Source organism: Podarcis muralis, chromosome 13 (assembly GCF_964188315.1).
Source record: "Podarcis muralis chromosome 13, rPodMur119.hap1.1, whole genome shotgun sequence".
NCBI lineage: Eukaryota > Metazoa > Chordata > Lepidosauria > Squamata > Lacertidae > Podarcis > Podarcis muralis.
The window spans coordinates 18709767-18732704 of NC_135667.1; the positions used below are offsets into that span (position 1 = coordinate 18709767).

Below are 22938 nucleotides of genomic sequence, written 5' to 3' on the forward strand. Positions count from 1 at the left end.
GCAGCCATCTCTTCATTCATCAAAAGCCTTCAAATTCATTCTGATGCTCTCAAGATGTCAGGTATCACCAGAAGCAGAGAAAAGGAAAAAAGCTGCCTATTCCAAGACCTGGGTGGGCTTGTAAGACAAGCCCCCACCTCAAAAGCACATTCAGAGAAAGGTATAAAGAACTCCTGCTCTCGGGAGGAGTTGCATCCTTGCAGGTTCACACTTGTAATCTCGATGGCCTAAGATGTAACTGTTGCCCTAGAACAGGTAAGAGTTCTCTTATTCACCAGAAAGTCACTAGGAGATGCCCTGCTCAGTGTTAAATGAGGGGTAGATGCAGTAAATCTAGCAACCATCAGAAGTATAGTACAGTGGTACCTCGGGTTAAGTACTTAATTCGTTCCGGAGGTCCGAAACTGTTCTTAACCTGAAGCACCACTTTAGCTAATGGGGCCGCCTCCTGCTGCTGTGCCGCCGGAGCACTATTTCTGTTCTCATCCTGAAGCAAAGTTCTTAACCTGAAGCATTATTTCTGGGTTAGCGGAGTCTGTAACCTGTAGTGTCTGTAACCCGAGGTACCACTACAGGTTACAGACTCCGCTAACCCAGAAATAATAAGAACCCGAGGTATCTGAAGAAGTGTGCATGCACACGAAAGCTCATACCAAGAACTAACTTAGTTGGTCTTTAAGGTGCTACTGGAAGGAATTTTTTTGTTTTGACCGAGGTACCACTGTAATTTGTCAGAATAAACCTGCAGTCTTCTAGGTGTGAGCAACCTCCGTTCCTTCAGATGTTGAAGAACTAAAAGCCCCCTCATCCCTTCAGCAACATCTGAAGGGATAAAAGTTCCCCATACCTGTTTTAATGTGCCACAAGCCAAGGTTCTTAAACGTTTAGCTAGAAATTGTGCACTATGCTACAAATGAGAAGCCCTTGCTTCCCATAGTTTCTGGGGAAGGATGTGGGCATTCCATGACCAAGGAAAAGGCATTCTTTGTACAGGTCAGACTGGTTTTCCTTTGCAAAGGCATCCTTCTCTCCGCACCAGAGCCTTCTCCCACTCACTTTTCATGTTTGACCACCACCACATCCCATTTTTCTACACGTGACACAAATCTTTCCAGTCACTGCCCTAAGGGCAGGTCATTACTGTAACTTGACAGGCCTCGAGAATGTTGACACAGGAAACTAGTTGTTGAGAAAAAGACGTTTTGAGGCAAAAAGAAAGTACAAGCTCAGCTAATCTGATGCTGCATCTGGCGACTCTTTAGCTTGTGTATGTTTTCATAAACAGCCTGGTGTGTGCAAAGGCCGTGTCACTGGGGAGCTTGGAAGAGCAGAGGGGGCCACAGATCTGCAGCAGTGTTTAAAGAAAGGAGTGGCTTCTAGTTTATTACAAGGGACTAGGCTATACCAGTGAGCATATATGCTCAACACTTGCCATGCACTCAAACCCTGTACAAATGAGCAGGAACAACTTGCCATACCAGATGTGTTAAAGCTTTAAAACAAAAAAATCTTAAGCTACCTTTGTCTAAAACTGTACCCGACCAATTAATAATTGAAGTTAATTTTTGTATCCTGTGCTGTTCCAGTTTACCCGAACGTTAACTTGAGCCACCCTGCCCCTATTTAAATCAACTGCAGTCATGGGTTGTCTGATTTCAATCTTATTCTTGGGTTGTAGATTCTGCATTTCTTGTTGGCAAGCCAGATCTCTTACTGGAAACTCTGGGAGTCCCTGCCAATTTGTCTCCAAGGCGAGGTGACCCAGAGCTTCAAGCTGCTCTGATAAAACTTGAAGGCTAATTTAACTTCAACTTCTGTTTGCTTGGAAGTCTTGAAAGCAATGAGACACAGCACACATGGGAGGTGCATGCAAAGTTGGCACCCAAAGCGCTCAATTCTGCTCCTGGACCCCAAATCTCTCACTTTTCCACCTGCCATCTGTTCCCGTAGATGCCTCCGGGAAAGATCCCAACTTGTTTCCTGCCAATTTCTTTACTCATCGCTCACCTTTATGCTATTTTCAGCAGCGATCGTTTCCATCTACTGGAGATAAGGGTTGCAATTCAGCTATACATATATGCATGCTAATTCCATGAATAATCCCCCTTGAGAGTGTGCAGAAAAACAAGGGGAAGTATAGTATTATGGGTCCAGGGAATCAATGACCCAGGCGGCCACTGGGAATGGCCTCTCCTCTAGATTTCAGTTTCAACTTTCCAAGGCAAGGGGGAGGGGGTTGGCGGAAGACAAAAAACAACTACTGCTCCTTGTTTTTGGACCCTTCTGTGCAATGGAGTTAACCATTTCATAGATGGAAAAGAGGCATGCATATGTTAAGAGTACAGTATTGGCGCACTGCACCCTCTTCAGCCACACTCCACTGCTAGCCCCATTCCCAGCCAACAATTGGCTGCTGCTCCTTCCTATGCAGATGTCCTGTTGGCTAGGAACAACCCTCAACTGAGTTTCTCATCTGAACAGAGCGCCCCATGCAAGATCACTTGTTGCAGGTATTATCAGGTATTTTCAAGATGCACCCCCGACACCAGAAGGGCTACAATATTTTATCCACAAATATTTTTTATTGTGTAATGTTACAGTTAAGGCAGGCTTGATTCCCCACCGGCATGAGCGGAGGGGGGCCACCCCACAGCTTAATCTTCTTCCTCATCATCACCGCCTCCAGCACCACCCTGGCCCTTCTTGGCATTCTTCCTCTTGACGCGACCTGGGCGGCCACCACCATATGGTGAGCGGAGGGAGAAGTCAATATGCTTTTGGGAGTCCAGGCGGACGATGAAGGAAGGGATGTTCACTACTTGCTTCCTTACACTGAAGAGGGAGAAAGGAAGCAGTTACAGACGTTCCAGCTAAACCCAGCAGCATTCTTCTTAAGAACGGTTTTTCACAGAACTAGAGAGCTAAAGTGATTGATGGAAGAGAGCCAAGTGAGGAATCAAGTGATCACCCCCCCAATTCCAGCACTCAGGGAGTTTAAAATTTAAAAGCTCAGCATTTGGGAACATGGAAATTAACATCCTGCTCCTATTATCAAAGCCAGGGTTAACCTCAGCCCCTTCCTTAATTAACACTGCAATGAATTCCTAAACAAGATACTCAGAACTAAGCCCCACCATTCAATAGGTCTTTCTTACACATTAATAAGTGTTGAACAATACAACTCAAAGCAACTATGCCCTCACAACTTTTACTCGCAAAACTGGTCACAGAACAAAGGTTCAGAACGAACCAACAGGAAATGCTTGGGAGAAACTGACTCAAGTTTGACATTTACTGCTGTTGCCCTCAGTATACAATGGCGAGATGAATGCCTGGTTATACTGAAAACTGGGTGTAACAGCAGACAATTCACTAACAAGAGGGATAACATCAACACTTTGTGCCGAGAAGGAGCAGAGTTGCTAGTTGTTACCTCTACTGCCCACACGCCAAGACCTTCGCAAGGTGTACGGCTGAGCCGCAGTGAACCTTGCCGAAACTGTTGGTGCTTTTGGCATACAGCCTCATTAGGCAGACTGCAGGGCTTTTAGATTATCCAGGGTTCCAGTCCAGGGGAGGGATTGGTGGGGTAAAAAGACACACGGCTGGGACATGTCCACACATCTCCCTGCACAGGCCACACATAAGAGACATCAGATGCATTACTTCAGAGGTAGACCCTGTCTTTACAACCCACAGCAACTCAGTCATTGCTTTTGGCTTCGTTCTGCTTAAGCGAAATGCCACTTCTAAACATACTCCAAGGCAACATACCGGATGTGTCTTTGACGGATGAGCACCCGGGCATGGTGGATGGACTTGGCCAGGCCCAGCTTGAAGACCTGGGTTTGGAGACGCCTTTCCAGAAAATCCTCAATTTTCAGACCCAGGATGTAATCCAGCTTCATCTTGCCCTCATCCAGCACCCCAATTCTGACCAGACGGCGCAGCAGGGCATTACCTAGGAAAAGATATGGACATGTAAACAAGCTGAAGAGGCCCACACACAATTAGAGAAGTGGGCACAAGATTCATGTATTTTGGTACGTCTTAAGTGGCCATGAAAAAAGCATTCTCTATGAAATGCTAATGACGGGTGGGGGAGAGAAGAGGAAGAAATGGCACCAAGTTGACGCCAGCATCTGAAACTCCCTTTGTTCTAGGTGTGCTTTGCGAAAGGGAATTTCATTAGTGTGAGCAGTTTCTGAGCTCTGGGTGCAGTACTGCGCCTAAGATTTCAGATTAAAATTGCCACTGCTAGAAGGAAAGGAGGACTTTTTTCTGCCTCCCCACTTTCAGCCACTCTGAAGACTGGAGAAGGGACCCTCATAATATTACAGGGGCAGGCAGGGGAAGTATGGATTTGTTTTTTGCAGTCTTCAGATAAGGACCAAACCATGTGAAAACTGAACTTAAGACCTTACCTGCAGTTCATTCATTTTCAGCTTTGTATTCTTGTTATAAAAAAGTGAACCTAGAAACTCTGTTGCAACACCCATAACATAGGTTTAAGGTGCCATTTACCTCCTAGCTTTCATATCTCAGTTTCTAGCACAGGTTGACAGGTTTAGTTACATACTACTAAGCAGCACTATAGTATATTACATTGACCTTGAAATCACAGTTCAAATCCCTAGCTCAGCCACAAATGGTGGGCAGTCTTTGAGAAGACAGTCAATCTCAGCCTTAGTCTCTGATCTGAAATATGGGACTGATTTAAAAGATTCTCAAGACAATATGTAAATATAATTACAGCAGTAAAAACAATTCAACATAGGTAACTGATATTAATCCAATAGATCTGGTCTATTCCTTTAAATCTAACACAAGAAATAAGCATTAAATGTGTGTGTGTGTGTACAGAGAGAGAGAGAGAGAGAGACCAGGACCTGTATCATAAAATAGTATTTACAATAAAATCTATATATAACACATTGAAATCTAAAACCAGAGACCATCAACTAACCATTATGGAAAGATGAAAATATTACAACTGTCCATAACAGTAAGTTGACAATCTCTGGTTTTAAATTTAATTGGACCAGATCCAAGAAACTGGTAGGATTCATAAAGGAAGTGAACTCACATCCCAGATCCCTTAATCTGCTGGTAGCCGTTAAAGGGATCCGCAACAGCAAAAGAACCATTAAAGATGCCGAAGACTGGCATGCCCAGCCCTAACATACCCTCAAAGAGACGCCTCTGATCCTTCTCATCCAGGGTGAGCAGCTCTCGGGCAGCTTTGCGGATCTTGGCCAAGGTGAACTTCACCCGCCACACTTCACGCTTGTTACGCAGCCCATATTCACCTAGGAGGGGATATAAAAGTTCAAATGTAACATGCGCCTGCCTTTGGAGCATAACTGTTTAATTGAACAACTCTCTTTTTTCCATCCAGGATATACTAACCAATCAGCTTCAGTTCCTGGTCAAGCCGGGACTTCTCAAAGGGCCGCCTTGGGGTGACATATGTCTTCCGACATACCCAACTCCTGGCAACTGGCATGTTGGCCTAAAGGGAGTCCAGTTCTGTGGAGAAAAAAGTTGAGAGATCTATAGAAGTGGCAGGCAGATGAAACAAGTGAAGCAAATGAAGTTTTGGTATATTTCACAACTACTTCTCTGTATAATTTATTATTAGTGACTCGTCATTTCATTTATACATTCATCCAAACCTATGATGTAGGCTAAGCCGGCCAGGAATTTCAGGTCTAAAGCCAGCCTTTCCTATTTTTAAGGTCAATGCTACCCAATGAACTACACCACTCAGACTGAGTTTAGGGTAAATTCAATACAAGTTTTGTTTTCTGGAGTCTAGACTGACCCTTAACTGACACTACTGGACACCAGAGGGTCACAATTGTTCTTTGTAAAGTTGTGTTGAAGCCCTGAAGGTGATATAAATAATGGAAGCTTACCCATTAGAAAGGGGGAGAATAGTTTGTTGAAGACATTTGCCACTTTGGACCACTTGCTATATCCAAAAGAAAGTAGCTACTTGCAGCCAGTCAGCATTAAACACTGCACCAAATTTCAGTGCAGATACTGAATTACAGCAAGCAACTAAAGTACACTTTTTAACTATTTCAATAAACCAGCAAGACCCTTTGGCCCCTTTTAAAGTCCTGTTCCCCACAAACTAAGCTAAGCAAGACCTGTAACATATATGGCACAATTTACTGCTACTTCAGTATTTTAATATGGATATAATTTGAGCAGGGGGAAAAGAGTGTGATTCCATATAACAATGGTTAAGCCCAAATGCTCCCAACTGAGCAGGGAGATATGAGAATTTGTGAAATGCTCAAAGATGTTATGGGCCATCAGTAAAATAATCTCAAAGGCACATTCCTCATATTAAGGATGATTTTGCATAAGCAGCATTCACCCAGCCTCTGGGGAGGAAACATTAACACTGAATCAACTCACACTGACCAAACTTTTGAAAACGATTCAACCAAAATTATAGAAAAAAGGGAGCACCTAGAAATAGCTGCTATTTTTTTCAGCAACACGTGGGGTGACACCAAGTTATAGAATCATAGAATTGCAGAGTTGGAAGGGACCAAGAGGATCATCTAGTAGGAATCTTTCTGCCCAACGCGACACTTGTAAAATTCACAAGACAGGGAAGGCTAATTCCCCTTTTAAAAAAAATTAAATCACGTGAGACCGGCGGTTCGAGGGAGCGCGTTTAATCCCCACTATCCACGAATCCCCTGAATAGGCCGAGCAGCGCCGCGGAAGCAGCCACGCGACACGTGTGATCTGCGCACACGGGGCTGCCCTAGTTCTACAACCCGCGCATGCGCACTGAGCGAGTGAGGCAGGGGCCGAGCGAATAAAGGCTCCAACTCCCTGATTTAAAGTGGATGCGCAACCGCTGAGGCACCAATTTATTCGGAGTCACTTAAAACGCCCTTCTCGGCCACCGGGGCGCTTCGTATTCCCGATACCGCGCCTCGGGTAGCCGTGAAACAAAACCTCCGCTTACCTTCTGACGCGCTTGACGGCCACTACTAAAAGGAAGGGAGCGGCCTACGAAGGTTGCTTATATATGTCGTGCGGTGCTCCGCCTACCGTCTCCGCTAGCCAATAGCAAGGCGACGTCTTTCCTGCCTAACCTATTGGCGGAGGCTGCTTCGCAGCGCTGTAACCAATTAGCGCTTGCTCCAAGGATGATAGAGAGGAAGACGTAGAGAGGGCGAGGGGAGGGTAGCGCGTTGCATTAACGGTCCAGTGTCTGTGTGGCGAGTGGAGCCGCCATTACTTTGTGGGGTTGGAGCCCTAACAGAGTTCTTCCCTGGGGGCGGGGAGTTTCTCCCTCGTTGCCCGCCGCCATCCCTGCCTGCGGTTTGAAGTTGGCTGCAGAGAATAAACAGGCGTCCCTGCTGCTTTCTGAAACCGAGTGTCTCAACAGTTTCCCTATAACACCTCCCCCCATGCCCTGTACCATAGAGATGCCAAAGAACCCACAATGTGTTTCCTCTCCCTTTTCGTTATAGAGATACACAAAAAAAGGTTAGAGTCGGACATACCTTCGCCGCTGCTTCTCACTTCCGGTCTTTAGACCTGGCGTTCTACTCTGTTTCTATCAAAAGAAACGCGTGACCAGTGACGGCTTTTTCTGTTTGTGTGCGTGTGTAGTATAGGATGCGTGTCAGCTCTTAGTATTTTCTGTCTCCATGCTCTCACCCAGTAGTACCCTAGTATACAGCAACTGGCCATTCAGTACCTTATGAGAGGCAGAGGGGAAAAGATGGTGCTTCAGTCACAGCCGCTCTGGCTATTGGGTGGTGGCAAGGAGCGTGTGTGCGGCAAAAAGTGGCTAATTGATTTAGTAAATAATAAGGGGCGGGGCAGGGGGGACATGGGCAGAGAAAGTGTTGGGAGCTCAGGCAGCTTCAGACATTTTTTTTTATAGACAAAAACAGTATTATACATCAGTTTACATAAACTATATTATACATACAATAAATACATGACCTACCTACATACCCAGACATTTCTTTTTCCCGATTTGATGGGGGCAGAGACGGCATGCGCTGCAGAGACCTGTGTGTGTGGAGTGGCCCATCTCTCTTTGCCCACCCAGGTACTCTGCAGAAGCTGGCCAGGCCTGGTGAAGCAAGCAGAAAACTGCTTGGACCCATGCTTTCTTAGGCATGGGACAAGCGGAAGTGTGGAAGAGCCCTAAATGTCTTTGCGGAAAACTATACCAGAGGGTCACTCCACTGGGAAGTGGTTTGACCATAACTAGGTGATAAATCCACGGTGTGCCTTCACTTCTGTATTAGACCAGTGACAAGCTGAGACAGCCCCATGGTTGTCATGAAGGCCATGAAGTCCAGTGCTGGGTCTTGGCATGGATGTTGAAGACCTCCAGGAACAAGGCCTTGGGGTTTTTCAGCACCATGCCCAAGACAAGCTCAGGCTTCAGAGCTGTTGGGCAGCAGGGTGCATGGTATACCAGTAGGAGGCCCCTGTATGTCTTCTAGCCTTATGCCAAATGCAGACTCTCATTGCCTGACCAAGGATGGAGGGGTTTCCTGGCTAGTGAAATGGTACTTGTGTGGACTATTTATTTTATTTACATCCCACAACTTCCTCCCATGGTGGCAGCTCCCCAACAATAACCCTGAAGTCTGTCTTGATGCTGCACACCCACACAGGTCTCAGTAATACATGCTGGCACAACTTCCTTATCCATGATTTGATAGTAGATGGGGGAGATTTCATTTTAATGTGAACTGACCTGGTATTCACCAACAGCACCACCAGGCACAGTGGTCAGTCCACCAAGTGCCTGTGGCATGGGGAGGGAGTTTGAAAATGGGATCAGCAGTAGCTATCTTGGGTCTCACCTCTCCACCATTAATTTAAAATACTTTATTTTACAAAAATTATATATGGCTTGATTGTAGTAAAAACCCCTAAGCGATTTACATCAAATATGAAAATTATCAATAAAAACAGTTAAAACAATTAAAAACTTGTACAAATAATTAAAATTACAATAAAAGAAATTAAAATACATCAATGTCTAAGTGTGTGGCTCTGCTTGCCTATATTTATTTTCCTGTATTCTAATGTCCTTCGGTATTGCTGCTTCTGACAGTGGCAAACAGTAAAACGAACATGTTAGCAAGAAAATAATAAAGCATGTCATGAAAATAATAATATATATAAAAAGCAAGGCAGCAAAAAATATACCGGTAATCACAGTGGTGGAATAAATCCTAAAAATGCCATTGCAATTTTAAAACAAAAAAAATTCCTTCCAGTAGCACCTTAAAGACCAACTAAGTTAGTTCTTGGTATGAGCTTTCGTGTGCATGCACACTTCTTCAGATACACTGAAACAGAAGTTGCCAGATCCTTCTATATAGTGAGAAGGTGGGGAGGGGTATTACTCAGAGGAGGGTGGGGATGGGTGATTGGCAGATAGCTGTGATGAGCCTGTTGACGACTATTAACGACTGCAGTAGGTCTTACAGGAAAAAGCAAGGGGTGAGAAGGTGAAAAATGGCTTTGTCATGTATAGTGAGATAAGAATCCAATGTCTTTATTCAGGCCAGGTGTCTCCATGGTTTTAAGTTTGGTAATGATTTGCAATTCAGCAGCTTCTCTTTCCAGTCTATTTCTGAAATTCCTTTGTAGTAAAACAGCTACTTTGAGATCTTGTATAGAATGTCCTGGGAGATTGAAGTGTTCTCCTACTGGTTTCTCTGTCTTGTGATTCTTGATGTCAGATGATATCTGACATCAAGAATCACAAGACAGAGAAACCAGTAGGAGAACACTTCAATCTCCCAGGACATTCTATACAAGATCTCAAAGTAGCTGTTTTACTACAAAGGAATTTCAGAAATAGACTGGAAAGAGAAGCTGCTGAATTGCAAATCATTACCAAACTTAAAACCATGGAGACACCTGGCCTGAATAAAGACATTGGATTCTTATCTCACTATACATGACAAAGCCATTTTTCACCTTCTCACCCCTTGCTTTTTCCTGTAAGACCTACTGCAGTCGTTAATAGTCGTCAACAGGCTCATCACAGCTATCTGCCAATCACCCATCCCCACCCTCCTCTGAGTAATACCCCTCCCCACCTTCTCACTATATAGAAGGATCTGGCAACTTCTGTTTCAGTGTATCTGAAGAAGTGTGCATGCACACGAAAGCTCATACCAAGAACTAACTTAGTTGGTCTTTAAGGTGCTACTGGAAGGAATTTTTTTTGTTTTGACTATGGCAGACCAACACGGCTACCCATCTGTAATTGCAATTTTAAACAGCCTCAGAAAATGAAGTGGTCTTCATCCAGCATAAGAGAGATCTAACTTTTCTAGATAGCTTGGGCACTGTATTTCTAGCATTGCTAACTTTGGAAGTAGACTACTGCAATGAGTTTTGTTTGGGGTTTCCCTTGTATTTCCCAGGAACTTGTGCAGAATGCAGCAGCCTGGCACCTGATGGGGGTTTCATATCAACAGCACAGAACCCCTCTCCTTAAGGATGTTTAGTGGCTGCCTATATACTACTGGGGCCAAATTAAAAGTCTTACTGCTAGCTAGTTTATAGAGCCCTGAACAGTTTGCTTGAGGGACCGCCTGTCTTCATATCTAACTGTCCAGGTTTTATGTTTGGCAGGAGAGGCAGTCTCTGCAAGACAGAGGGCATTTTGTGTGAATGCACCTAGGTAGTGGAACTCCTTCCATCTGTATTTTTCTGCTTACACAGGGGCCTTTTCTGTGCAACCCATCAGTTATTGTATATCACTGTCCAGCTGCTGGCTAAGTATTCTTATGCTATGTGCTATGTTCAGCACCTGGGCTGTTTACTATGTGGTATCTAAGCTGGTCAATCCTCCCCACTCACCTCAAGCCTCTTGGTTTGATAAAAAAAAGAGAGAGAGATGGTAAAGTTAAAAAGAGAATTCCCTGAATGCCTAGAGTCAGGTTGGGGGCAAGTACTCTTTGGTGAGAGAGCCCCAGGAGAGATTAAAAATCACAAAACAAGCAGCAAAGTAAAGTGTGGAAATATAGACCGTTTGACCTTTAAAATACCCCAAGTTGTTTCTAAAGTTCCCCACTTCCCTTAGCTTAGAAAGAGGCCACCAGTTTGGTAAGCTAGAAATGGTTTACTTGCAAACTCTTCAAAGGTCAGATTCATGTGCTTTTCCATGTAGCAGCAAGAAAATACAGGCAGTACAGTACAACATAGATTCCAAAATGGCAAGTGTTTCTAAATTATTTTTACAGAAACATAAAGATGGCTTTCTTAAGCCACATGGCTTGCAGCAACCAGCTTGGACCTCCTTACTGGTAGGGTTCACATGGTGCAATTGAGAGAACAAAGAGTTTGATAACCCTTCCTCCCAAGGTGAGGTGGAGTGATCCAGCTAAGCCTGGCAGAACAGCTTACTCTATGGTCTTAACCTCTTCATACATTAATCAGAGTTAAGCATCTTGGTTATATGAGGCTGGATATCCCGCAAGGCTCTGGTTTCAAGCTGTGGTCTCCTCTCAAACCCATTTCTGTCTTGGGCTAGAATCAGTTTTGAAGAGAGTTGAAAATGGTCTTCCTTGTATGTGATATTTACACTGAAATTAAGATTTCTATTTGAACAAATGGGAGCTTGCATTTCAAGGCAAATAACAGATGCACCCCCACCCCCCACAGCCGCCACCTGCCACGCCTCTGATTTACTTTCTTTAATGCCTGAAATTGCTAATTGTATGAATGATGGCGTGTCTTGCTTGGCCCTGAACGACACTGAGAATGCCTGTACATAACTATTTCCACATTAACAAATGCAAATACAGCAGAACATATGGAACTCAGGAAGCATGAGACATAAGGCACTAACCGCTTCATATTTTTTTTTCTTTAAATGAATGATTAGGAATGCTTCACTAAGTATCAGACCTGGACAAATATATCTTAGGGATAGACACATTTGGATGCCGCTAAGAGGTAAATACAGTCAAAGAACAATATGGAGCAAGAACCACACATTGGATGACTAGGATTTTAACTTGCTCATTGTAAAGTTTCTTTCTTTCTTTCTTTCTTTCTTTCTTTCTTTCTTTCTTTCTTTCTTTCTTTCTTTCTTTCTTCTTTCCTCAGTGGGTGGCTGAATTTGCCCAGACAATGAGTTTCTTTCCCCTTTCTCCTGCACTGTTGTGTTCTGGGATGTAGAAAATTGCTCATGGCTCAGGGAGCCTGAAGGCTTGTAAATCACACCCCTTTCATTAGACACTTTCATTTGGTAAGCAATAAAGTGCTGAGGAACAGAAAATGCTAGATAAATGAAGCTGCTAATTTACTGGGTGTCTTTTAAAGCAGGGGGAAAAACAATAAAGTTAGGTTTGGGTAAGCATTTGTTTGTGGCTCAGCCTCCTGTCCTGCTTCTATCCTTAAAGCTCCGCTTTCTCTTCCTCCCTCCCTCCCTCCCTCCAAATGATCCTCTCAGAAGACATGGCTCCAGGCATCTATTTGCCTTCAAGACAAAAGTATCCAGGATCCCTAACATCTTGTCCATTTCTCTCATGTAACTTCATGGCTGAGTGGGGATTTGAACACAGGCCTCTCTGGTCCAAGCCCTAAGAACGTTCGGCATATTACAGGACAAATAACCCGGGTTTACCACTAGGGGCTTAACTTTACATTATGTGCAAATGTGCACCAGAGCTTAAATTCCCTTTTGTTAAAAGAAGAAGAACGGTTTGAGGAGGGTGTAATTGAGAGTCAAGTGGTATCGCGGGACGCAGGTGGCGCTGTGGGTTAAACCACAGAACCTAGGACTTGTCGATCAGAAGGTTGGCGGTTCGAATCCCCGCGCCGGGGTGAGCTCCCATTGCTCGGTCCCTGCTCCTGCCAACCTAGCAGTTTGAAAGCACGTCAAAGTGCAAGTAGATAAATAGGTACCGCTCCAGCGGGAAGGTAAACGGCGTTTCCGTGCGCTGCTCTGGTTCGCCAGAAGCGGCTTAGTCATGCTGGCCACATGACCTGGAAGCTGTACGCCAGCTCCCTCGGCCAATAAAGCAAGATGAGCGCCGCAATCCCAGAGTCCATCACGACTGGACCTAATGGTCAGGGGTCCCTTTACCTTTACCTTTAAGTGGTATCTAGGGAGAGGGGAGGGGAACATTCCCCTTTCCCCACTCCAGATCTCTTCTCATGTAGCTCTCTCTCTCTTTCCACCCCTCTTCCTGGATTTCAAGGTCGTGTTTGCCTAGTAGTAAAACAAAGGCAAAACATCAGTGAGAACTGTACCTTTTAAACTGGCTTAAGTGTTGTGATTTCCCCCAAGGAGCTCTAGGTTCCATGAAGTGGTTTAGGGATTCCAAAGAGGAATTTCCCATCATGGTCCCAAAAGTACAACCCTCAAGTTCATGGACAGAAGCCAAGGCAGTAAAACGCATCTCAAACCAGTCCAAGTATGACATGTAGTCATGGTTTTAGTGAATTTTCATGTGATTTCCATGTGGATTTTCTTTGCAGCGCTGTGACAGTAACATGTGCTGACAAATTATGAAAGTTTTCCCACTGGAAAGTTTGAGAAGGGGCCGTGATGGCGTACACACCATACATATAAAGCACCCCTGAAAGAATCCTGGGAGCTGTAGCTTGTTAAGGGTGCAAGGAATTATAGCCTCTGTGAGGGGTAAACTAGAGTTCCCAGGATTCTTTTGCAGGGCGGAGATGCTCTTAAATGTGCTTTAATGTGCAGCACATATTTTAAAGGCCCCATCTGCACTATACCTTTAAAGTGGTTTTCTACTACGGTACTTTAAATGGTCATAGATAAAGGTAAAGGGACCCCTGACCATTAGGTTCAGTCGTGGCCGACTCTGGGGTTGCGGTGCTCATCTCACTTTATTGGCTGAGGGAGCCGGCGTACAGCTTCCGGGTCATGTGGTCAGCATGACTAAGCCGCTTCTGGTGAACCAGAGCAACGCACGGAAACGCTGTTTACCTTCCCGCCAGAGCGGTACCTATTTATCTACTTGCACTTTGACGTGCTTTCAAACTATTAGGTTGGCAGGAGCAGTGACTGGGCAACGGGAGCTCACCCCGTCGCGGGGGATTCGAACTGCCAACCTTCTGATCGGCAAGTCCTAGGCTCTGTGGTTTAACCCACAGCGCCACCTGCGTCACTTAAATGGTCATAGCTCTTCCCAAAGAACCCTGGGAACCCTAGTTTGCCCGCCACAGAGCTATAATTCCCAGCACCTTTAACAAACTACAGTTTCTAAGATTATTTGGGGAGGTATGCTTTAAATATATAGTGCGCATGGAGCTAGCTGCACCCCCGGAAATCCTGTTTTGAGTAGCCAACCAGTTATTGCCGGAAAGCCCACAAACCAGTAGCATGATGGCAAGGGTCCCTCTCTCGCTGTATGCCTTCAGTACCTGGTAGTCAGAAGGCACAAATTGTGTGTCTTCTTACTCCGTGGTGCATGAGGAATAGCACCAGGTATCTGTGCGCCACCATTTTGTGTGAGTGAAACACTGTGGCAACTGGGGTCTGCATGCATGTGATTATTTGTTTATTTAGTTATACAGTGGCACCTCAGGTTAAGTACTTAATTCGTTCCGGAGGTCCGTTCTTAACCTGAAACTGTTCTTAACCTGAAGCACCACTTAAGCTAATGGGGCCTCCTGCTGCTGCTGCGCTGCCGGAGCCCAATTTCTGTTCTTATCCTGAAACAAAGTTCTTAACCTGAAGCACTATTTCTTTATTAGCGGTGTGTGTAACCTGAAGCATATGTAACCTGAAGCGTATGTAACCCAAGGTACCACTGTATCATAAAATTTATACACCGCTTGGCTGTAATAAAAAAAAACCACTCAAAGCAGTTTACGACAAAGTAAAACAATAAAACCAATAATAATTCACAGCCAACGTACAAAAGTTTAAAATGCTAAAACAGATTGAAATTACCTCATCTTTCTAAGCATCTGAGCAGACTTGTCTGAACAAGAATGTTTTTAGCAGGCGCCGAAAAGAGTATAGCAAAGCCGATCTCAATAGGCAGGTAGTTCCAAAGTTCTATCACACTAAACAATCAAATTCTCACCGCAGCCTTAATGGCTGACACAGTGAAATTATTACTGTAAGCCCACAACTCATACAGGGGTTACATTCTCGGGATGGCGACTGAAGGCAAAATCACATCTAGTCAAGACCCACTGGGTTCAATGATAGGCAGGATTGCCAAAGTTGTTTTCCCCAGAACCCCACACCCTTTCTGCTTCTTTTAGGTTTTTTAAAATCATTATTGCCCCATACGTAAAGCTGAATGTGCACAGGTTAAATGTGTATAAGTTGCAGGCTTACTGTATTATTTTTTAATTGACCACACTGCGAATGATTCCAATACCATTTCAGCATGTGTGGAAACTGCTGCCATTTTGCACTGGGTTATTTATTCATCCTGTTTGCATTCTACCTCCAACAAACTCAGGGCAGAGTATTTTTCAGCATCCCATATTTTTCCTTTACAAAATCCTATGAGGGGGCTTAGGCTGGAAGGTAGTAACTGGATCAAAACCATCCAATATGATTATCAGAGTTGAGGAAGGCTATGAACCCATGTTGAAGACAGGAGTGCCTGGCGTGCTCTGGTCCATGGGGTCACGAAGAGTCGGCTAAACTCTTCAACGGCTAAACAACAACAACAACAATGAACCCATGTTTAAGGCTGTTCACCTTGTGATCAGTGCACCCACTAACTCCGCCTTCTGACACCAATTGGCCACACCCCTCATTGGTCAGAATTGTGGAGGCCTGTCTGTACACAGGCCTCTTTCCAGACCAAAGCTGAATGAGTGGCTGTCAGGCAGATGTGGCCTCAGTGTCATCCAGTGCTGTCATTGTGGCTTGCAGCAGGTCCAATCCCCTGCCTCATATGTTTGTTGAAGGTGGGTCATCTGAAGAGTTCTTTTCTCTGATCCGAATGGGAATCTTTCTCTGGGATGCATGAGGCAACGTGTAAGGATGACCTTGAGAAAATGGTTCTGTGTGACATAAAATACAGTTCATGACACCATGGGAATGGAGTCTAGTCTGCCGTTGAGAAGGAGCAGGGACTTCTCAGTGGCAGCCTCTGAGCTCTGGGATTCCCTCCTACCCATTCTGTGGTTCTTGCTCACACATTCTGCCACCTCTTCCTTCCAGAGGACAGGGAAATTTCATTCTGCTTTTCCTGTTTGGTTTTATCTGATAATTATGGGATTCTGGCACCACTGTTTCAGCAGCTGTTTCCCTTTATTCAGTGTTTTAATTTTATTGTTGTTTACGTAACAATTAATTGTTTTCACAGGAATATCGTTTTAAATATTTTTATCACTGTTGGACACTGCTTGGTGGTCGAAAAGCAGCATGCAGCTACTGTAAATAAATACAGCAACACTTCCTATCTACGTGTAAGACATTTTCTGCAAGCATGAAATATTATGCATGATCTGTTATGTTTGTGTGTGTATGTTTGTGTGTGAGAGACTCTGTTTATGCCTGTGTGTGTGTGTGTGTGTGTGTGAGAGAGAGAGAGAGAGAGAGAGAAGGAGATTCTCCTTATGCTTATGTGTTTGTGGAATATGACACTGAATCTGGCAGATGCTCAGCGGCGTAGCACTACTTGTGTGCAAAATATCCACTCCCCTTTTGCAACCCTCTCTGCCTCGCTGCCCTGAACCCCTCTTTTAATCACTCCATCCTTTCACCTTCTTGCTCCTGCACTCCCTACTGCTGCTGCTGCTGCTGTTGTTGCTGCTGCTGCTACCCAAGAGCAGGTCTCCATGGTGATAACACCCCCCCCATCCATTCCTGCATCCTCCTCCCTTCAGCCTAAGTGACATGCCCATTGTCCAATCCACAACCCGGGCTGCATGGGAGGGCTTTGATCTCCATCAATTTCTCTGCTACCCGAAGAGCAAGGTTTCCGAAGGGGGGGGAACACCCAGCCTCCTTCCCCCCCTTTTTCTCTTCCCCTCTTTTTTTTTTTCTTTCCTTCCTTCCTCCTTCCTCCTTTCAACTGGGATTTTAGGTTTTTCTCCTTCACCTCTTCCCCACCCCCCTCTTCCCCACACATCTGCTTCCTCCTGTTCCCTCCCCCTCCCCATGTGAGATCACCTATTGTTACAATGGCTTTCTTCGTCCCCCCTCCATCCTTGCCGCCACTTCTCTTCAGCCACCTTTGACTATCCTCTGCCCTCCCCTCCCTCTTTATTTATTCCATTTCCCATCTCCTCCCCTTCCTCAGGCAATGAGAGAAGATGATGCCTGGGGATGAGATCCAGGTAGCAGCCAGCCAAGCGGTCGCACATCCTCCGAAGGATGCAGGCGACACAACGATCTGTTGGGTACCATTGTTCTTGGCGTCTTCGGCTCTGCTCCATCCCTTCTGATGACTGATGCCCACCGTGTCTCTGCTTTTCTGTGCATTGCTGGGTGGCGGATCTCTCCCTCTCTCTCTCTCTCCCCACCCCCACCCCGCACCTACGTCTTGAGACCTCTCCCCGCCTCGCTCCCCTCCTTCCTGATCCATGATCCCAGACTCCCCCTAAGATGCTAAGACAAGGCCCCTTCCTTCTCCTGGCTGCGTCCATGTCGTATTTCAACCCAGAGAAAGCTTTGGCAGCGCCTTCGGAAAACGGTGAGTCTTCTTGGCAGGTTGCGAGGGCTCCCATTCATCTGTGGCAGTGGCCACCCCTCCTTGCCTCCCTCGCCTCCACCATCTGTGGCCACCTGTTTGTGTGATGGGTTACCTGCCCAAATTAGACAACCATCCCACTTTCATGTGTGCAAAGCTGGGCACGGCGGCGGCAGGGCTTGCGGGATTTCTCGCTTCCCAAACAAGAGGCTGGCGGTGTTTTCTGGGTTAATAAATTCCATTCCAGAGAGAAGGCTGGGATTCCTGTACAGACCAAATTAATCATTGCTGGTTTTCCTCAGATGCCTATGCCGGCGGTGTTTGCTGGTTGACTGGATTCCCCCCATCCCTTCTTCCTTTCCGACCCTGGCGAGGGAAATTGAGTAGACCTGGAGGGGCTGAAGGAGTGGCAAACAAGAATAGAAGTTATTTGGGGCTTAGGAGAACAAATATGTTTTTGTACATGGTGGGGGCCCATGATTAGAGCACAACAGCAAAGATCTGGGATTAGTGTGTGAAGAAAACAAGGAATGTGTGTGTGTTTGTGTGTGTGTGTGTGTGTGTGTGTGTGTGTGTATGTGTGTGTGTGTGTGTGAGAGAGAGAGAGAGAGGTGGGGAGGGGTGGGCGTGAGGTCTGTGGCATCTCGAATATATAGCATGAAGCCACATTTGGTCTGGCAGCCATCTGGAGAGAGCGGCGTGACTCACTATGGATGTGCCCTTGGCACAAGGGTCTGGTGGTGTGGTAGAGTTTTGTGGGAATTGGCATGTGCTGTGGGACTGCTAAAGTGCTGGGAGGGCCTGAGATAGAGAAGGTACTTGGGGCCCGAAGATAACAGGGGGGTTGTGAAGATGAGCTGAGAGAGAGAGGAAGGTAGGGGTGTGTGCGTAAGGGACGAAAAGGTGAAGGGAAGGGTGGGTGGTTATGTACTGATGGATCGTACAGGTAAGAGTAAGTGACAGGACCTCATCCACTGGTTACCCTTCTGTAAAATGGGAGCAATAAAGACTTTCCTCCTAATGTTAGCTTGTGGGGTGTTTACAAGTGTGTGTGTGTGAGAGAGAGAGAGAGAGAGAGGGGTGGGGTGGGGTGGGTGGGGTGGGGGGCCGAGGTCACACCCACATCATACATTTAAAGCATATGACTCCTCACAGAGCTACAATTCCCAGCACCCTTAACAAACTACACTTCCCATGATTCCTTGGGGGAAACCATGCTCTTTAAATGTGTAACGTGGCTGCGACCAGAAATTAGGACAAGGGAACATTGCTTGTGGTTTTACTGGAAGTAACTGCCTGGCCTGTTGCGTGAAACAGGATGTTTGCATTGGATCAACTTTTGGTCCGATCCGATAGGGTTCTTGTTTTCTGCGAGACAGAAATAATCACAAAGATTAGTTCCTCGCAGTGAATTCTGAAACACTGCTGGATCAAAAGGCCTGTCAAACAGGCCAGGAGTTTTATCTTCCTTATACCCTTAAAGGACATTCAAAACACATTCTTTTCATCAAAGAATTCTAAGCTTTGTAGTTTACCCCTCATGAGTTGCAGTTCCCAGAAATCCTTAAGAAACTACACTGCCTCAAATTCCTTGAGGGGGAGGGGAATGTGCTTTTAATGTGCTTTGAAGCTATAGTGTGTGTGCAGCATTGGACAAATTCAATGTTATTCTTGACAAAGTAGCTAATGAGTTTTATTTCAGGATCCTGTCACCCCTACTGTTCCAACAGCTGGAAAGTTTTTCCCTGAGTTATAATCAAAGCCCTTTCTCTTGCAAAGTCAGTGTGTTCCCTCATGTACAACCCTTCCAATATTTCTCTCTCTTTTTCACCTCTCGTTCTATACATGCTCTGAAGGCTGGAGTGGTGGGGCTCAGGCTACCATTGGCTTACTTGCCATGGTGTCACTCGGAGGGTAGGGCGTCCTGGGTTGAGTGCTAAGGAGGCCTTGGCAGACCTTGGACCTTTTTGGCCCAGATGTTTTCTTCTGCAGACAAGGGAAGATAAATCCATAGGGAAACAAATGATTGTTCTAGTAGCCCATTTAGGGACAGGCTAATCAAGGCCATTTGGGTGATGTCAGAAGAAGTAGTTTGGTGGGAAGTCCCATGACTTCATGATGGTCTCGGGACAGAAGATGTGACATTTCTCTTTGCTTCACCAACAAAAAGTCTATGGGCTCACCACAGACTGTTTGCCAGGCTTCTCTTAATGTAGGGATTCATATATTTTTCCTGGAAAATCCAGCTGGATTTCCATTTCTGGTATAACTTTTTCCATGTAACCACCCCCAAGCCATTAGAAAAGAGACACCTCCAACTGCAGGCTTAAACTGGTTTAACGGTCATTTCCCGTTCCTACAAAACCCTGGGAATTGTAATTATTTTGGAGGAAGGGGCTAGACGCCTCAGCATCTTCACCAAACTACAGTTTCCAGAATTCTTTTTTTGGGGGGTGGTGGCAGTAATGGCAGTTAAAGGTAAAGGTCCAGTCGTGATCGACTCTGGGGTTGCGGCGCACATCTTGCTTTATTGGCCGAGGGAGCTGGCGTACAGCTACCAGGTCATGTGGCCAGCGTGACTAAGCCGCTTCTGGCAAACCAGAGCAGCGCACGGAAATGCCATTTACATTCCCGCCGGAGTGGTACCTATTTATCTACTTGCACTTTGACATGCTTTCGAACTGCTAGGTGGGCAGGAGCTGGGACTGAGCAACGGGAGCTCACCCCGTCGCGGGGATTCGAACTGCCGACCTTCTGATCGGCAAGTCCTAGGCTCTGTGGTTTAACCCACAGCGCCACCCACGTCCCTATAATGGCACTTAGAGAGGTATAAAACAGTTTATATAGCCATGGCACTATATTGACTTTTAGTTTTTTCAGTTTTAGATCTGAAAAATACATCTGCACAGTTTCAGTTTAGAGTTCTGCTTTTGAGGCACCAAATGGACAGGTGGTTGGCAGTGAATTGAAAGTGGGATGGATAAAGTAACTGACAGTGAGTTGGTAAAAAGTTTCCATTGGGGAAGACCCGGCCTCAGCACCCAGCATGTCAGGGCAAATGTCAGGACCCTCCTGGATGGGTGCCACCATCCTTTCATATAAATTTTGCCTAAGCATTTTTATAGGGGAGCAACTGCTGCCACAGCCATCTTTATCACCTAGAATGTGTCTCGGCCTCAAGTCCATGGAGCCCAAAGGCATTCTGAAGGGAGGAAAAGATGGTGGCAGCTATAGCTGCTTTCCTCAGCTGCTGGTAACCTTCTGGGGTGTCCAAGTAAGGTTGTGGGGAGTGAGAATTAAGAGGATGAGGAGTGGAGGAATGTTTATGATGATGAATGGAAGGAACAGTTTCTGCCCTGGTCTAGGGAAGTGTGTAGCCAGATTTGTAGAGGAACCGGATTAAACACGAAATAACAGATGGAGAATGGTGCTGTAGGTCCTGAACAGATGTGTAAGGGCTGAAACCACAGAGAATCTGTTTACATTTGGGGGATTGAAAAACACCCCCCCCCTGACATCTGTCCTCCATTCTCTCTCATTGACTGCATCTCAGTCCCAAGATGTAGAATTCTGGAAGAAAATTTGAATGCTTGCTTATTTACTCTCACTCCCAGTCCTAGCGTTAGGCAGAGTGAGGCGGGTGCCTCAGGTGGTGGATGGTGGAAGACAGGCAATGGCAGCGAGGTGTTGGACAAAGCTGTGTGTTCCCCAGGGGCTGCTCTGCACCTCCTAAGCACATACGCTGCCCTCAGGCAAGGTGGAGGAGGCTAGCCTGTCGCCCATCTTCAGCTCTCAGGCTGTATATGCACCATGTCTTTAAAGCACATTGAAGGTACATCGATTCCCCCCAAAGAACCCTGCAAATTGTAGTTTACCCCTCACAGAACTATAGTTCCCAGCACCCTTAACATACTGCAGCGCCCAGGATTCTGCGTGGGGAAGCAATATACTTTCAATGTGTGTACAACCTAGTCTCATTTCTTCTTTACAAGTAATAGGAGGGTGCCATCTTGTATTTTGCCTCAGGCAGCGAAAAAAGTTTGGGTCAGCCCAGCTGCTTTGGCTGATTCTTATAAATGCCATATTATGGGTTGTGGACGAACATAGCCTTTGACAAATGTGCTTTAGAGAAAGACTCTGTCCCCTTTCTTCCTCTGCCTCTTGCCTCCCCTGCAGATGGTTTGTCCCAAGGCCGGGCTCCCCTGGCCCCTCCCTATGCTGTGGTCCTGATCTCCTGCTCAGGCTTGCTGGCCTTTATCTTCCTCCTCCTCACCTGCCTGTGCTGCAAGCGGGGCGATGTGGGGTTCAAGGTGAGCCTGGTTGTGGGGATTTGAGGTGGGCATGGAATGCTTTGGGGAAGGGATGTTGTTGTTGTTATTTGCTGAAAGGCATTTGTGGCTTGTATTCTGTGAAGCTAAACAGCATCACGGATTGGAGTGTACAGTTTCCTAAGCAAAACCTATAGCCCTCCCATTAGTCCCTGATGGTCAGGGATGATGGGAGGGACACAAGTTCCCCATCCCTCATGTTGGTGAGCAGGCCTTGTACCAGCGGTTAACCACATTGGGCATTTCCTGTGGGCCCCATTACTCTAAAGTGCTCCTCACCAGCCTGATCTGCTGCCCACCAGCTCACCACTGGGTCCAGCTCCACCCCATAGCAGCTGGCTAGCAACCTCCACCTCCTTGCTTGGGCACTGAGAAAGGGGCCAGAGGGTCCTTCTTGTCAGATTCTAGCATTCTTAGTGAGATGGCTAGGCATTGCCTGCGCCAGTGCGGTTTGCCGTGATACTTAAAAAGGCTTTTTAAAATCATTTGTTTTTTTTGAAAAAGTTAATAATCATAGACTTATACAGTTGGGTCCAAGAGGATTGTCTAGTCCAACTCTCTGCAATGCATGATTCTTTTGCCCAAAGTGGGGCTCGAACCCTCAACCGTGAGATTAAGAGCCTCATGCTCTTATTAACTGAGCCGCAAGAGTAGAAAGGAGCGCCAGAGGTCAGTCCTCTGTGTTTAAAAAGTCTTTCGAGCCACCATGGCAAACCGCAGAAGTGACGGCAGAGGCATTCTCCAGGCCACCACATCACCAAAATGCCTGTCTCTAAAAAGGATGTCTTTGGCCCTTTCTCAGAGCCCAGGTGCTGAGGGAGGTGCCAGCGAAGCTGTTATTGTTTTTAAACAGGATTAAGAGAGATGTCAGGGCGGAAGGGAAGAGGAGGGTGGCAGTGTTGTCCCACAAAGGGGAAGATCAGATGCACCAGGGGCAACTTTGA

General features: G+C 46.0%; 2 protein-coding genes across 5 annotated transcripts in view; one reads left to right on the plus strand and one right to left on the minus strand.

Moving 5' to 3' along the window:
* Positions 1-2562: 2562 nt before the first annotated feature.
* On the minus strand, positions 2563-7118 carry RPS9 (ribosomal protein S9). 2 transcript variants are annotated; one of them, XR_003703431.2, is made up of 6 exons: positions 6995-7118; positions 5410-5529; positions 5187-5309; positions 3775-3961; positions 3434-3628; positions 2791-2832 (listed from the first exon to the last, which is right to left on the minus strand). XR_003703431.2 is itself a non-coding variant. In XM_028703055.2 (5 exons), the coding sequence occupies exons 2-5, from the start codon at positions 5504-5506 to the stop codon at positions 2655-2657; spliced, it is 585 nt and encodes a 194-aa protein (XP_028558888.1). In that variant the 5' UTR covers positions 5507-5529; positions 6995-7116; the 3' UTR covers positions 2563-2654. The 2 variants fall into 2 exon arrangements, 1 of the variants encoding a protein (XP_028558888.1); XM_028703055.2 differs by lacking the exon at positions 3434-3628 and having other exon boundaries at positions 2563-2832; positions 6995-7116.
* Positions 7119-16895: 9777 nt separating this feature from the next.
* LMTK3 (lemur tyrosine kinase 3) overlaps positions 16896-22938 on the plus strand; it is a 28444-nt gene continuing 22401 nt past the window's right edge. For 2 of the 3 annotated variants that reach the window (XM_028702002.2, XM_028702003.2), the window contains exons 1-2: positions 16899-17669; positions 21843-21976. In XM_028702002.2, coding sequence (XP_028557835.2) covers positions 17582-17669; positions 21843-21976 — 222 coding nt within the window. In that variant the 5' untranslated portion in view covers positions 16899-17581. Of the gene's footprint in view, positions 17670-21842; positions 21977-22938 lie in introns of all 3 variants that reach the window. The other variant, XR_013390369.1, reaches the window with a different exon arrangement.